Source organism: Cataglyphis hispanica, chromosome 20, assembly GCF_021464435.1.
Source record: "Cataglyphis hispanica isolate Lineage 1 chromosome 20, ULB_Chis1_1.0, whole genome shotgun sequence".
In the NCBI taxonomy this organism is placed as follows: Eukaryota; Metazoa; Arthropoda; class Insecta; order Hymenoptera; family Formicidae; genus Cataglyphis; species Cataglyphis hispanica.
In genome coordinates this window covers 3,164,170-3,180,599 of record NC_065973.1, presented here as the reverse complement: position 1 = coordinate 3,180,599, position 16,430 = coordinate 3,164,170, and the positions used below count along the sequence as shown (strand labels likewise).

General features: G+C 40.3%; 1 protein-coding gene across 3 annotated transcripts in view; it reads left to right on the top strand.

The window, feature by feature from the left end:
• The window catches only part of LOC126856910 (POU domain protein 2-like), a 122,400-nt gene that overhangs the window by 82,388 nt on the left and 23,582 nt on the right, over positions 1-16,430 (top strand). For 2 of the 3 annotated variants that reach the window (XM_050605916.1, XM_050605915.1), the window contains exon 4: positions 9,996-10,055. The exons of the other annotated variant lie outside the window; for it this stretch is intronic. In XM_050605916.1, the coding sequence (XP_050461873.1) occupies positions 9,996-10,055 (60 nt within the window). The remainder of the gene's footprint in view (positions 1-9,995; positions 10,056-16,430) is intronic. 3 annotated transcript variants of the gene reach the window in all.

Sequence of the window (16,430 nt, the reverse complement as noted above, 5' to 3'; positions counted from 1 at the left end):
TCACACGATGTCTAAATAAAAGTTCCGATGAAAAAATCAGTTTTTATTGTCACTGTAATAAGGAACAAGTGTCTCACACTGCACATACGCGCACACCTCATTACATATCACTATGTGCGGTCATAGGATGTCGATGTCATTTGGGAGAAATGCATGATAAGAACCGCACGATATCGTTTCCGGCTGTGATGGAATCCAACGATGGACCATCCCTTACGTCTCTCTTTTCACTGTGGGGCTCGGCGTCGCTTTACACCCCGCGGTGTCGCAAACCACGCTACAGTTGTAGTATTCGCACCGTAATTTGTCATGGTGTAGGTAACACGTGGCTTTTTTGGAATTACAGTTTTCCAAACTGCCCGTTTTGCCAGACTCTTCTTAATTATACTCGTTATTCTTTCCCGCGCGGATATTGTAGCAAAACCTTAATTTCGCTTTAATTTCGAAGACAATACAGAAGGTACCACAATCTTTTTTTACGCGATACACACATCACAGAATTCCGTTTTTCGCTACAGAATCGTACACGCCATACAGCTTCCGGTTGGCGCCAGAAACAGAAAACTCTCGGCGGCTGTAATGTATGGTGCGGATTAGCGCGAGTCTTTCTTATTGTTTTCCGCTCTTGCGAAGAGAGCGAAACCCTCTCTCCAATCCAGGTTTCCGGCCATCCCCGAGAAGGAACCATCTCGTCGTGCTACGCCCACGCTCGCCCTTAGTTATAACTTAATTACAAGAAAAGCTGCTCGTGAAGAGAACGCCGGCGGAACCGCCGGCTCTCGAAGCGATATATATTAGATTTTCCGTCATTAGAAACTTCTTGCCCCGGGAAATTATATCTCGGTCGGGAAATGGGGAGGGATGGGGTGAGAAATAGACGCGGGTGGAAAAGGGAGAGACAGGCGAGAGAAACGACAGCGGGGATATTCGATTTCTTTTGTTGCCGCACGCGCGCGCGCGGGACGAAGCGGGGGAGGGAAAGGGGCGGCGAGCTTCCACGCGCGCGGATTTCCGGTCGATGGAACAATTAACGACCGAGACATAAGGCTCTTCTGGATCGGAAACTTCGAGATATCCCCCTGCCTATGTGCCTCGAGCGAGAAAAGGAGGTGAACGATCGAGTTACGGGCTTTGATAATCAATGATGTACGCGAACAGCTTTTGATTGTGAGATAGCTAAACGTCATTTATTTATAGTTATATGCTCTAATTAAATTAAAGATATATTACCCAATATTTTTATTATTCTAAATTTTATATGAAAGAGAGATTCAATACTCATTATTCTAAAATAAGACATGGCAGAATAAAAAAAAGTTGCTTGGGAAATATATTTTTATTTAAATAAATACACAGTTTTGATGATGATAATAATAAGCCAAGAATAGAGTTAAAAGCTAAATTAATTATGACACATTAATCATAACAGTGTGAATTATTTCTGTAACTGCGCTGTACAAAGTAGACTCGAAAGAATCTGCCTTGATACGAGATCTACAGAAGAGGCAGAGAGGGTTAAAAACCTTTGTCCTCGGGAGAAGCGACGCCAGAGCGAGTATCCGGCAGATCAAAGGGAAACGGCGGCGATACCGGCCGATATCGCGCGGCGACGCGATGATATTCAAGATGTTAATTGCCGACAAACCTCTCTAATTACCGCGTAATTATAAGCAGCAGCAGCAGCAGCGGTCGCAGTCGCGCGAACGCGAGATGGGCTTGTATACGCACACAGGATCTCCCGCATGTCACGCTTAATTGTCAGGATTGTATATACGGGAGCTTACCCCTCGCGCCGCGCCGACGCGGGTTGGCTATTGTGCCAATTAAGGCAAATTTCCGTCGCTATTATTTTTTTTTTTTTCGTCGCTTATACACGCGTCATGTGTTTTGCATTCGATGAATATTTCATCCGCGCGGATCATCCATTTAATCGACACGTTCATTAATTAAAATCGTTCGAACACGAATCGGTCGACCTATCTGATTGTGAAATAAACGCAACATCGTCGATCAGCAAAAGTCGATGAAACGCAGAATACTTGACGATGACGGAGACATCGTTTTATCGCTCGGCATTTTGGTTTATTTTGAAGTTTATCGCAATTGACTTTTCACTTCTATTTTGGATGTTTAATTAATTTTCTTTAATTATTATAATTTTATTCTACGTATTTGACAAGTATGTTGATGATTATGTTAAAATCGACGTTATATATAAATAATATGTAAATATTTGCCACCATTTTATTGAATAGACTTTTTCGAATGAGACGAACATTCCTTAAAGAAGACAGAGTGCAGACACACCGGCACGTTAGTACAGACGCGGCATCGCACTTTCGATATTAGCGTACTATCGTATACCGCGAGTTCTGATTTAAAACTCATTAATCACAATCTGCCACAATTTACGGCATTTTTCAGCTGCTATCAGAATACCGTGACGTCGAATCGTCTTGAGTTTGCATGACAGACGGAAATTAGTAGTATGGTGTGTATAATGTCAAAAGACTTGAATTAGCGTATTAAATATAATATACTTGTTTTCTTCTCATTTATTTAAACAACCATTAAAGAAGGAAATCAAAATTTTTGACGTTTATAAGGGGAATAAAAAAAAGAATATTATGAAAAATCATCACAATAATGACTGAACAAAATTTTTCATCTTGCTAATAAATCAATCGCGGTATCGATTTTTTGCTCGGACGATCTTCTTTTGCCACTCTTGATGCTTCGAATATTTTGAAGCCGTCCTTGTCGTTAAATAACTCGACTGTTCCTAGCCGAGGAGTTTCTCTCGGAGGAATAGGTCGGCTCCATTACTTCGTCGCGTGAAGTACTTTCCCTCTTCCTTTCTCTGCGCGAAATACAGTCCCCCTTCAGGTCCATGGAAAACCACCCCCATGGGCGACATGTTAGTATACGCGTCTCTGTTAATGGCCCCTCGTTCTCCAACGTACGTGCAATGAAACCGATGTTGCCTCGTGGACGTGTCTGCGTACTATCACAGTAATTTGAACGAAAAGACGGTAAAAGAGTAAGGTACGTATGAAATAAAGCGTCGCACGCGAATCGATTATTGTTGCCGTCGCAATTTTTCGCGGAAAATTTTCGAAGTGATGCAACTTTTTTCAATTTTGACCAACGGTAGATGGTCATCAAATTCGAGTTGAGACAAAAATTGTCAATTGTCAAATTTAACGATTTAATTTCTTGATTTTTTTTTATGGATCTATTCTAATCTACGAATATGTGCATCATTCTGGTGCGCCATCATGCGCGACAAAACGACGCGCATAGAGGGGCGGCTCGGGGGTTAAAACGCGATAAAAAGGGGTCGTGGGGTCCTTTATGCACATTCGAGGTGTGGCACGCGACCCCCAACTCTTCCAAGTCGCGACGGACTCATCAATTTCAAATCGTTCTTCTGTCCCGCATGCGCGACCATCCATCCTCTTCTCTACCTCCTTCGCTTATACGCGCCTCGTTTACTTGCGACACCCCGTATGCATCACCGTCCATCATCTGCCTAAAGCGCAATTGCATCGCCCTTTTGCTAACTCCCTTCTTACTGGCGGTTATTTCGAAATCTATCAGTTCCTTTCACGAGATTAAGTGCATTTGATTATCGCGCGGCTCGATTTAATTTATCGGGTATTTATTATAATATGTAGGGTGAGGCAATTTGGATAGCGGGGCATTTTTTTGCATAATTTTTATTAAGACTTATCGCATGCATTATTAACTGCAATGTTATATTGTTTGCTTGATGCGATAAAAAGAGATTTTTGAATGTTTATGCTTTGTAATGCTTAGAGTTAACGATTGAACAATGTAAGAAAGAAAATTGAAAATTAGTGTCGACTTATCCAAATGGCCCCGCTCTAATTAAAGTATTTTAATCCTAGGCAAAATGCATTCGATGCACACGATGTCCGCATTCAAGACGTTCAAATATCGGAGACTGCATCGGAGGCTGATTCCCGGAAATGCCTCGAAAGAAAGTGTAATTATTTTATGCGAAAATATTCTCGTGCATGAAATAATGTTCGTGGATAATAATTGAAAAAGAAAGAGGGGAGAGAAAAAGGCTGTTGTAAGCTTCACGAGAATGTGATCGGCAGGTGAAATATACATATCTTACTCTTTGATTATACATCGGTACTTGTTAAAGCTATTTATTTCTTGCAATACTCGCACACAATAGATATTAAAATTATATTACATATTATCATATTATATAATACGTGCGATAAATAATAAATGTACTTGGTATCTCTCTTGTTAGGTTCTATTACAATCTCTTATTGTACACTGTAAGTTGAATTACGCGATCAAAAAGTATATTTCTTTATTCAAGTATTTAGTCTCCCATCAGAGAAAAATCACTTTGATGTATCTAAAATTTTATATTTCTAGAATTCTTTTAATGCTGACAATGAGTGCAAACTGCGAATAAAGGACATCAGCGTTTAAGGATCTTACATAACATTGTTCGTTTTTAACGCCTCCTGCTTTCGACTTATCGAGTTATCATTAAATGTGCGTTCTGAAAGTGCTCGGGCGCTGAAGGGGGCCAAAAAGAGGTGAGAGAAAGAGAGCGCGGCATCCCAACCCTTCCCCGCCCGGGTGGAGCAACTCTCATAATAAGAGAGAAGGCTCGCAACCACCATCACCACTACCACCACCGTCACTACTACCATCGCGACTGCCACCCCCGCCGATCCGAGTCGGCGGGGGTTCGTTGGACAAGGCGGTCGCTATGGAAACGGAAGATCAAGTGGGTTACCAGCGTGGCTCGCCTGGCGGGGTGAGACGGGGGTGGCTGCGCGCCGTGGTGGGTTGATTTCTTCATAACGGCCGCCATTATCGCGCCCTCCGACCGTGCCTCCCGCTTCCTCATTATGTCCCGGGGCGGAGAGGAATATTCTTGTTTCAAAAATAATCGCCGCCGACCAGTTCGCGAATGGCGCCGTTTGTAATTGGAAAAAGTCTCGGCTCGCGAACTTTCTTCTCGTTTTTTTTTTCTCTTTCTCTCTCTCTTTTTCTCCCTTTTCTGCGACGTTCCCAACCAGTTTCTTTCCTTTTCCGCTTGAAAAGTTTCGAATTTTAAGTCCCCATCTAACCTGTGGATTTTTTTTAGAACGCGCGTAAAAACTATTCTCGCGATTGAATGTTATGGAAATTGTGTAATTGCTGCAAGGTCTCCTTAAACAATGAAAAAATTGTCTTCCCTCCAGTAAATACTCGAGTATTCGCAAACGTCGATTTTCCAAAAATCGATGTTCCCAATCATTCGTGCATTTCCGCGCCGATGCATCTAACTTCGTGTTAAGAATATTCGTTGTCCAATCTCTCTCTCTCTCTCTCTCTCTCTTTCTCGGAATAACGCCGCTGAATCGATGATCTCAGGATCACGTGCGGGCATCGTGTGATCATCCAATCGACTTTCGGCGTGAGTACTTGGCCGCGATTTCTCATCACTATTCACACGCGTTGCAGGACGGCGTATGATTTTCCGTGTGGTGGCCGGCCGTTGGTTTGCGTCGGTCGACCGAAACGTGGTTTCCATATCGGTTATCGGCGTCGGGGTGGCGGTGCATACATATCGTCCGTGTGCGGGTTCTCAAAAATTGATGAGAGGGCCGGAATGCCGCCACGCGCGAAAACCTAGATGTATCCAGGTGCCGCATCTCGTATTCATGGTCGCTCGCGCGCGGTGGGAAGGGATAGGGAGAGCAGTGGACCGAGGAGTAAAAAAAGATGGAAAAATCAAGTATTGCACGGGTGGGGAAGAATCCGCATTGCGCGAATACAATGCGTCACGCACACCACCATTCGCAGATGAATCATTCTTCGCGATCCTTTCTCGTCACTTCATGTCATAAGACTCGCGAATGTACGATTCGAAGAAAACGTCAGGCGAGCAGATTGCATGTCAAACATTACACTCGTTCGATGTATTTTTACCAGACAAAATTTTGCACTCGAGAAATTGTTCCTGCATTTTGTAGCACATATATTATATCATATGTTATCATATATTATTCAAAAAAATTGAATTTACTCTGCGATATCCATCGTTATTATAATCGGAAATAATTGTAGACGTTATACAAGATTTAGATATTTTTGATAAATAATTTATTCTAAACACGGAATGTGCGTTTAATTAAAAAATAAATTCTAATTAATTTTATTTTATTTTGAAGATTAATCGTTACAACATTGTATATAGATATATAAATATAAAACTAGACATGATTGGCAAAGTCATGCGCACAGCGTCCCTGTCGGAAAGCCGCATCCATTAAAGCGAGGGGCCGGAGTGCGGTTAAACTACCGCAAAGCACTGAAATGTCAGCATTAATATTGCAACCATCTCTTGCAACCGCCGGCCAGCGGTCGCTCTTCTATGCTTATTATACTTATTGTATCGTGCCGCGGACTTAAATATTAAAATCTCGTTTCCGTCCACGGCAACATATACGGCCACGCGCCGGATTGATCGAGTTTTATTAATCGACTCACTCGAGAATACTCGACGATACTATATCGTCGAATCTCTTAAATTATCTGATAAATCGATTCGAAAGGCTTTGAAATTTCATTCAAGCAACTTGTCAAAAATTTTCTCAACAGACATGTTTGTAAATTCTGTTCACAATAAGTGAGCTTATTTATTTTATCACACATATTTCATGGATGTTATTCGGCAATATACACGCCGGCTAATCGGTCGCGCCGAAGGGAAGGAAAAAGATCCATCCGATCGATAATCGGCGAAACGAGATCGTAATCGCGGGATAATAACGGGCTCGACACGCTTCCGTCTTCGCGGCCTCTCATCGAACGAGCACCTGTCCGCGATATTCGAGTTATCGGTTACAGGTGTCACGTGTGTATATCGCGCTGAATGGGATCGCTCTTGATGGGTGTGTGCGCGCACGAAAAGCACCGCGCTTGTACGACGCTTGTATATAAGGCTGTCAGTGCCCTTTATGAATACCGAGGTGCAGGGAATATTCGGGACACGGTAGCCGCAGACACGCGATTCCTCGGCCTCCGGCGCGGACGTGTCGAATTAATAAGTGAAAAAGTGAGCGCCGACAATGCCGTGACGTACTTCAGAATTGATGCCCGGCCACGGGAATCTCAGCCGACGACGCATTGGCCGCGTGGAGTGGCATTGATCTCGCTCGAGTAATCGGGGAGAAAGGGGAAAGAGATGTATTTTATTTGTTTCCCGGAGCGAATTTTCTGAGAGCGAATAAGATGTAAAGTTTTTGAAAAATTTAATTTTGTAGCCACAATATGGATTGAAAATATATTGAAGTGTTAATTGAAATATGACAAAATAGATTAGAATGGATAGAAATTATCCGTGATTAATAAATGAATACTAGATGTAATTTACATCTTTCGACATGAAGTGAAATAGAGAAGAAAGAAGAAAGCGCGAGTATATAGGACTACACTCGTTCGCGTGACACGTGCAATGAGATAAAAAAAAAGTGCATGTGCGAACCGTAACTTCTTTATGGTCCTCCGGAGAGTCGCCGAACGAGGCGAAGGTGCATCGTACTTATCCCCGTTCATTCCTATTTAAAGGCGGCGGGCGGCTCTTCGACAGTCGGTATTTCATTTTGATAAATTGTCGTACCTGCTGACGTTTAACGAAAATTTTGAGCGAGACTTTCGTATCGTTATGAAAGAATCGCGCGAGTTGATCTCGACACATTGAGATATGTTAAAAGAAAATTGTATTTTTTTTATTGTACATGGACAAAGTTTACACACACGCATTAAGGTATAATTCTGATGTTGAAAGAATAAAAACGGGCGTCGTGTCGCTGTGATAGGATCATATCATCGATCTTCTTTAATATCAAATCAACAATCGATCGATCGATCGCTATATTGATGAATTATGCATCGCGTGTTACTCTTTTCCCGTGATACTTTTTTATGAAACTACAAGAAAGATTGCCCGGGGCATTATTGCATGAGGAAAAGAGGAGCCTCGACACGAGACAAACTCTAACTGGATATTTGCGCGAGGTCGCTCTTCATATTTAATGTAAGCGCGTACTACTTTCCAGAAACAGTCCTTCGCTCGATAATGAATTGGTCTTGTCAAGGAACTCGTATTGTTTAATTTTGCATCGACCTGGATATCTAGAATTGCATGTGAGTTGCCAGCAAGTGACAGATATACACGGTGTCTCAAAATCACCAAATAATCTTTAATAATAAATACTTTATATATCGATTAAAAAAATATTAACTTTTTTTTTTTAATATTGATGGAAATTATTATTTATTATGCAGCTTTGCTATTCTTGGTATTATATATCTTTGTATAATTAAATCTTAAATTAAAATTTTATTAAATCGAAACATAGGTTTTTTATTCATCTAGTTTCCTCTGGTATACTACAAGTTCTTTTTTATTTAATTACTTATAACTCGAAAATTGATGTCTTGATATTTTTAAGACAAGGAAAAATTGAGATATCTTGTATATAAACAATTTATTTATATGCGAGGACACATTTTTTTCTCATTGTCAGATAATTAAATGCTGTGCGCAGTCCTTAAAGAATAAAGAAAAGAATATATATGTATATGTACATTATATATATATATATATATATATATATATATATATATATATATATATATAAAGTAGATTTATTGTACAAATAAAACTCACTAATCTTTCAATACGTACGTTGGTCCGAATACAAAAGTCACGACTCTGAAATCCTTATCATTCCTTTTACTTGGGAACTATCTATGTGCTACGTGGTCGTTACTCCGGCTACTATTTTCCACACAGTGGACACGTATATCCGCCCATATTTGTGGCGGGTTATCCGGCAAGAGTATGTATTGAAATGTCGTCGTGCCGGGCACAAATACGACGGAAAGGAAAGGAAAGAGGAAAGGTGGGATTATCTGAATACAGTCGTTTCAGGGGTGAGTTGCGACCCCCCAGGGGGCAGTAGGTGGTCGCCCCTGGAGTCTGCCGGACTCCCACAAACTTGTCCCTCTCGCCAAGTGACGTATGGCGGTCATCCTCGCGCCGAATTACCACCATCATCCCTTTTTCTCGTCTCCTCTTTCGAAGAAGGGTCCGTCAAATAGATTATTTGAATATCGATCGATCGCGCACTCGCGACGAAATGAGGGCGCGCCGTCGCCCTATTTTCGGCAAATTGCGATTGCTACGTATTTCACCATGCGTCACGATGATCGTCCGCGTTTTAGCATAATTCGACCCGCAGAGCCTTGATTGATAAATGCGTATGCCGATGCTATCTCGACCGTCCGGTACGGTTGATCCCCCTCCCCACCTTCCCCCTCGGTTTTAATCAGGACAGATGTGGGTTTTCGCCGAATGGAAGTGTGCGATATTCGTAATACGACCATCAGAGACATTAAGAAAGACAATGTTTAACTCGGCAAAAATAAATTTCACATATGTGTACGCGCAATTTGAGCGATAAACCAGAGATTCGCAGAGTTCGACATTATTGAAATGATAATGAATACAGTAAGAAATACATTATTCGCGGCCTGTATCCGATTATCTTGGATCGAGATTCTCTTTTGACGATCGTTCCTTGTGCTTGTACGCGCTTCTTGCTATATTCTTTTATAATCGTAATAAAATCAATGAAGAGACGAGAAAAAGTATTAAATCTTGCGCAAAAGTATTAAATCAATGTCTTCGTTATCGTCGTTTTTTCAACGATCGCGCATCCTCTTTTATTCTCGGAAAAAGGGGAAAGCGCTTGAACACAAGAAATCCTAATGTAATTAAGATAAAACTATATAATGTGTATACGCGCGCGCTTGGCAATTCAATCGAAACAAGAAGCATTTGGTATCGCGCGCATCATTCTTACGAGAAACGAAGGATTTTCCCCGATCGGTTTATAGTATCGGCGTCACTAACGAGGGCCTCGTTGCGCTTTTTGTTCCAGGCAGCGACGCGCTCGGTCGAATCGATAAGGAGGAGCCAGCCTCGCCAGAATCCATACAAGGTGAGTTTGCAGAGTTTCATCGCTCGCTGTCCTACGTTTCTCTCGATACGATTAACGTATCGATGCGTTTAACCTTCGCCTTTACACGCCGAACATAAATCCCGCGCGGAGATAATGCGGCAATGAAACGGTCTCTCTTTATCGCCGCGATGATGAATCCGGCACACAGAGTCATTTTTTAAACGTTCTTTTCTCGGAAATACTCTTATCGCGCTTCTCGTAACGACAGCGCAATTTTCAGAGCCATCAATTTTTATATCGGATTTTGTTTTAAATTATTTTACGTGATATTAATTTGTATAATAAAATACAAAATTTTTATAGTTGGATTTTATACTTTTGAAAGTTACAGAAATAGTTTTAAATCGCGTAAGAACGGAACGTCTCTCAATTATGGAGCTCATATCATTGGAGTATCTCTCGGGTTTTTTATATGCCCCCCTCCAGTTTTCTTGAAGTTGTCGGTTAATTTTTTCCACGTAAAATATGTCATAAAACCAATTACGTTTGGCAAACGCCGCCTACTCGACGCCATAGCGGTTTGTCATTTACCTCCAAGTGTTTCGCATGATCGGGCCTTTTTATCTCCGAGGCATTATCTGCCAGCGATGTGCATCCGCCACAAGATAGATTTTTTTGTCAAAATCGTAAAAAGAATTATCAAGAGGTGTGTCCAAATCTTTTGCAAATGTCGTCCAATCTTCGACAATTTAAAAAAAAAAAAAAATCAATCTTTTTTCGAACCTTTACGGTTTTTACGAAGCGGAACGAAAACGAATTCGAGGCACTAAAATTGCAAATGACTAACTTGGCTCTCACGCGACACCTATTAAACATAGCAAAAAATACTACAAATTTCTAGTGTTATATCGTGGGAAAATTTTGGTTGCTGCTTCGTGACTATTATAGCAAACGGAAATTTGAGGAAACCAATCGGGCATATTATATATCCTATAATTTGTCTACAAATTCCATTTATGTATAAAACGAAAGTTTATACATAATATCTTGTTAATTTTATCAATATTTTTAACTAAAATATATTACAATCATGTGTCTCCATTAATAATGTTATATTTTAATCTAAAGATTATTGTTAATTGACATTGTTGAATAGATGTAAAAGTTTCGTCGGTAAGAGCTTATTAAAGTCAACCGTTTTATCACAAAATATACGTCTCGTAGATGTTAACATAATGCATACGCCATGCTACCATTTAAAATATATCCAGTCGTTTAGATTCTTGCGTGTTTGGCAAAACAAACTTTTGTATAATAAACCTAATGAGGAGAATCGTTAGTTCCATGAACGTGCGTTTCGAGAATGACGGGACCAACTCGAAGAGGGTGTCACGCGTCACGAGATCTGACGTAGCGTGTATCGTTGTTCGCAGAAAACGCGCGATAATGAGGAAGATGACAGAATATAACGAATGCCGCCAAAATAGCTGCATCTGCAAAACTGAGAAACTTGCTCGATGTTGGAACTGTAGTGCGTAATTTTGTAAATAGAATGTCATTATCAGAATTGTCATTATCAGTGTGTGATGACAAGGCTTCTTTTGACTATCGATATTAATCTATCATTAAAATTATACTTGAACGCAATATTGTCGAAATTATATTCAAAATTATTTTTAACATTGACACTATATTGTATTACATATATATGTGATCGGAATAATTAGATGATTATTATTTAATAATAAGAAAAATGAAGTATATATTAACAACAAAAGTTTCAGTCTCGAATCCATTGATGAAACAATAGACTTAATTACGATTCTCGCGAATAGATCTGTGAATCAGAAAAAAATGAGCGAGCTGGCGGAAACTAATAAAGATGAAAAGAGAGCTGACAAAAAATCCGCGATTAGACCGGGCTCTCGGAAAGAAGCCGAACCGGTCGTAAACAGGGAGCGCGCGCCCCTCCGTTTCTCATCGAAGTATCTATCTACGACGAAAAGAGCGAACAAATCGAATGAAGAAGGAAAAGAAACGATCGGTAAATAGAAGGGACGAGAGATTCGATGGGGAAGGCAGAACGGAAGAGGATATGCGATGAACATCTCGGCCTATGTTTTACTTTATAGCATTTAGCCCGCTGTTTGTCTTGTATTGCTATTAGCCTCCGCCAATTAGTAATTGCATTTTTAATACCGATTCCATGAATCGGGTCCACCGACCGGACCAGGGGCCCAATCTTGATAGTTCGCGAATCGGGCCCGACGACTTGGTGAGGAGAGAAACCACGTTTCCCCCTCATGGTCGGTCGACAGGCACCGGTTGTTGCCGCCGGGGGAAGGGGGCATGTCATTAGGAGTCATTAACATCGCGGACCTTTGTAATTTGACATACTTCCGATCGCCTAGCGCCACTACCACCACCGTCACCCGCTCCATTTTTCTCCTCTACCTTCGCGTCTCCTGAACCACTGGTCGTGTGACTACCGTAGAGTCTTTCTTTCTGTCTTCCTTTTTGCGCTTCCTTGCGAATTAAGAACGGTCAGAAACTGTCGACGAAACGTCGGCATAATATTCGTGTCATTTCGAGTGGTAATCAGTGATTCTCGCGAAAAAAAATAATCACGGCTTCGGCTTTTGTCAAGTGCCAAAAGGACATTGCGTGAAAATAAATTATGGATGTAAAAGTTAGTTCTTCAAAATTAATTCGAGATGTCTCAATCTGATCGCATACGTGAAATGATAAGATATATTTGATGTTTCATATATACAGAGAGGTCTCTTATATATCATCCAAAACTATATTTATATTTTACAAAGCAAACAAATAAATAATTAATATAAAAATAAAAAATACGCTCTAATATTCATTAAGAAGATAATTTTTCATTATTCATTGCGTGCTCGATAATTGATTCTAGATTGTTTGTACACATTATATTGCGTACTATGTGCGCCATTATTTCTTTTTAAAGCGTCAGGCGAAGACGTAATGCTCGAAGCCGATACGTGTTCGATTACGAAATCGTGCGCGAGCGGATGCATTGGCAATATATATATATATATATATGTAGCGGCGATTAATATGATCCGCGGATGCTAATCGTTTATTCCCGCATCGTACCCGCACACCTGTTCGACCGATATGGTCAGACGAGGGATTCTTTTAACGCAGTCTTCTCCCGCGAAGATCATTCGAGCGGTCACGTTACTCATCATACTTTCTAATGTGTCGGCGCGAGCTTTTTATTTTCATAACGAAACGATGCCAGCTGCCATTAACTGTGAATCAAAGGAGTCGCTAACGTCGCTTTGATCTGTCAAGCGAAAGACTGAAAGAAGAAATACAAGCGTATAGCACGCTTAATGTTATACAGTTTATTGTATGAGCGCTTAAGAATGTCGTTTCTTAAAAATAGTAATAGAAATGACGAATTAATTTTTCTAAATATATTTTTCTAAATATTCTTTTTTATTCTGAAATAATTTGTTTCGAGAACGAGATATTGCTTTATAAGTGAATTCTTATAAAAAATATATATGCATATATAATATAATTATTAATGAGCGTATTTAATAGAACATCATTTACAAAAACGATCATTATTCTCGAATAATTCAATATTACAATAATTTTTTCTTCATATTTTATAAAAGTAAACGGTTTTTGAAGAATCATCTTCGTGCTAGCATCCCGAATCAAAGTAAACGACGGTGGTCGGTAGAAATTCTGAAGGACCGGATCGATTTCGCTTGGCATGCAAATATTCTCGCGATAAACTCGCCTGAAGACTAGCTCGCTCATGCGGACACGAACGATAGTATGTCTTCTTGGTGACTTTGTTATTCAAATCGTTCGCTGGGCCGAAGGCCGACCATGGAAAACCGCTTTTGAATGTCAAAACGCCCTTCCGACTTTCCCACAGGAAGTTCTATTCACACCTCGCAGTCCGAAACGTCCGGTCTTTCACGCATTGACTCGTGAAAATCTGATTTTAATTTCCCATAATTTCCCTCGTGCATTTTATTTTCGAGTTTTGCATTAGTCAGGATTTTATTTATAAGCCATTAATGCTTGTGTTTTCAAAAGAATTAAAAATAGCTATTATCATTTGATGTGATTTGTTATTGGACTTTCTGTATTTTTCGTCCTTAAGATAAAATTAAATTTATACTCCGAAGCTTAAATGTATCTATATTTTTAATTTATTGATAATAACGCATTAGAATATAATTCATGAATTATAAATAATAATTGCTAAAAGTTTACATCTCCATTTAAAGAAAATCGTGCTTGATAAACCATGTCAATCATTAAAATGTATTCTGATCGAACTAGTTCACTTTGTTATTCTGATCGAAGGAGTAAAACGAAGTGATCCTCCTTCGAATATAGAGAAGCCCTTTCCTTTGAGCTTTTCGGGATTCATGCGTCAAGATCGCAGCGCAAGACGAAGCAAATTCAAATTCCGCGAAGGGATTTCTCGGGGATTTTCAGATTTTTATCGCTGGCGTCCACCGTCAAATGTCCCGTAAACGGAATATGCTAATTCTGCCGGAATGCTGACTGCGGTGTTGACTTCTTTCGGTTTGCCACACATTGTCTTTCTCGGCATACATTCTACGCAGAAATTCATGCATACTAACGATTAAACGTTCTTATTTTCACTAAGCGAAAAATTTATTTATAGAGGCTTTTATTATAAATTTTCTGCTTTTTATTTAGTGAAAGTCTCAGTTTTAATTTCTATTTTTACTACTACGCGATTTAAAAAAGTTGATTTCGAGTTTTTATCTGTTTTTATTACAGATCCTTTGCTTATTATAGAGATACGCAATTTTAATTAATTCAACAAGTATAGTGAGACTTTCTAAGAATTGTGTATGGACCGAAGATGAACGTTTTCACGGACGAAAAATCACGCAATGGATTGGCGAAGCGCAAATAGCTTGACGTGATCTCCTTCGACCGGTGTATATTTCTCACGATCCGAGGACTTCCGTTCTCCGTTCTTGTTCTCTGTCGGAGAGCGGGCGAACAGCCCCCGATTCGATCGCGGGGAGATTAATTCATTCGCCCACGCGCTACGAAAATTGAGGGGGCGTCGCGGAGAAACCCGTCGTGAGAAATTGTACGGTCGATGAGAAGAGACAAGAGAGGCGTTATTTATGAAAATGGCGTTGATCGACGGGTGGGTGTCGGCGTCATTGTCGGTATACGCGCGACGTTAGGAGGGAGTTAAAGAAAGAGGCTAGCAATTAGCAATTTAACCAATAACTCTGCAATTGATGATTCCATTAATGGGACATCTCCGTTCCCACAGAGAACGGAGAGCGTTTTTCGCTGTTTTTCTGATGAAGCCGCATCAATTGCCTCGTGAACTATAATTATGGCATTAAGGCGAACACCCCCTTCCCCCATCGCGGTTATCGATAATTCTCACTTCGCGTCTCGTTTTTAATCCCGAATCGGTGAATCGGGATATCGCGTCGGAGCTTGTTCTCGCTTTTCTTCGATCGAACGCATCTATAGTTTCGCGTTTTCTCTCGAGTCGACGTTGTTAACGTTTCTCGCGACGTTGCAGAAATGAAACTCGTTAATCCGAGAACTACGATCGAACAAGTCTTCGCAAGGAAAAGTTCCGAAAAGCGGCGAGACTTTTTAAAACACGTAAACTCGTCTCGCGTCGTATATATAGTTGCGCACGCAATGAATTCCCGTGAAAGGAGGAAGACATTGCTTGCCTGTAACTTTGTTTCCATGAAACAGCCCATTTCTAAATTTTTTTTCGAATTTTTTTTTTCCTTTCTCGATTTGACACTGTATAAATTTTGCAGAAATGTGTCAGCAAAGGGATGCAAAGATTTACAATAACGAAGTGAAAGTAAGAGATATATGACACTTTGACATTTGTAAAGATCTCACATTTTTTTATGTATTCTTTACTGTGAGACTTTGCCTTGGTACGAAATAAGGCTTAATAGAGAAACTGTGGGGCAGCGTAACACGGAAGAATTCTGAAAAAAAAAAACCTTAAGGTGTCTATTGTTCACCATTTGTAGCGGACGGTTAATTAAGAGTCAAAAGTTGCCTGCGTGACCGCAGAAAATAGATCGTTAATAAATTCATGTTGTGCCAGTGGATGAACCAATCAGTTGCCGATAACGCACGAATCCATATTCCACGGTTATACGTTAATTAAACAATATAATATTTATTAAACTCATTATTGGACGCGATCGCGCGAGCCTGGGAATTAATTCGAATGCGCATTTGTATATTGAGGTCGAACATATTTCGCTTAAATGGTCGATAGCATATTGTTCATAACGATGCAATAAATATGGACGTGGCCAAATGAAGACGATAAATTACCGAACGCCCCCGCTGTCAACACCGAGTATTCCTCTC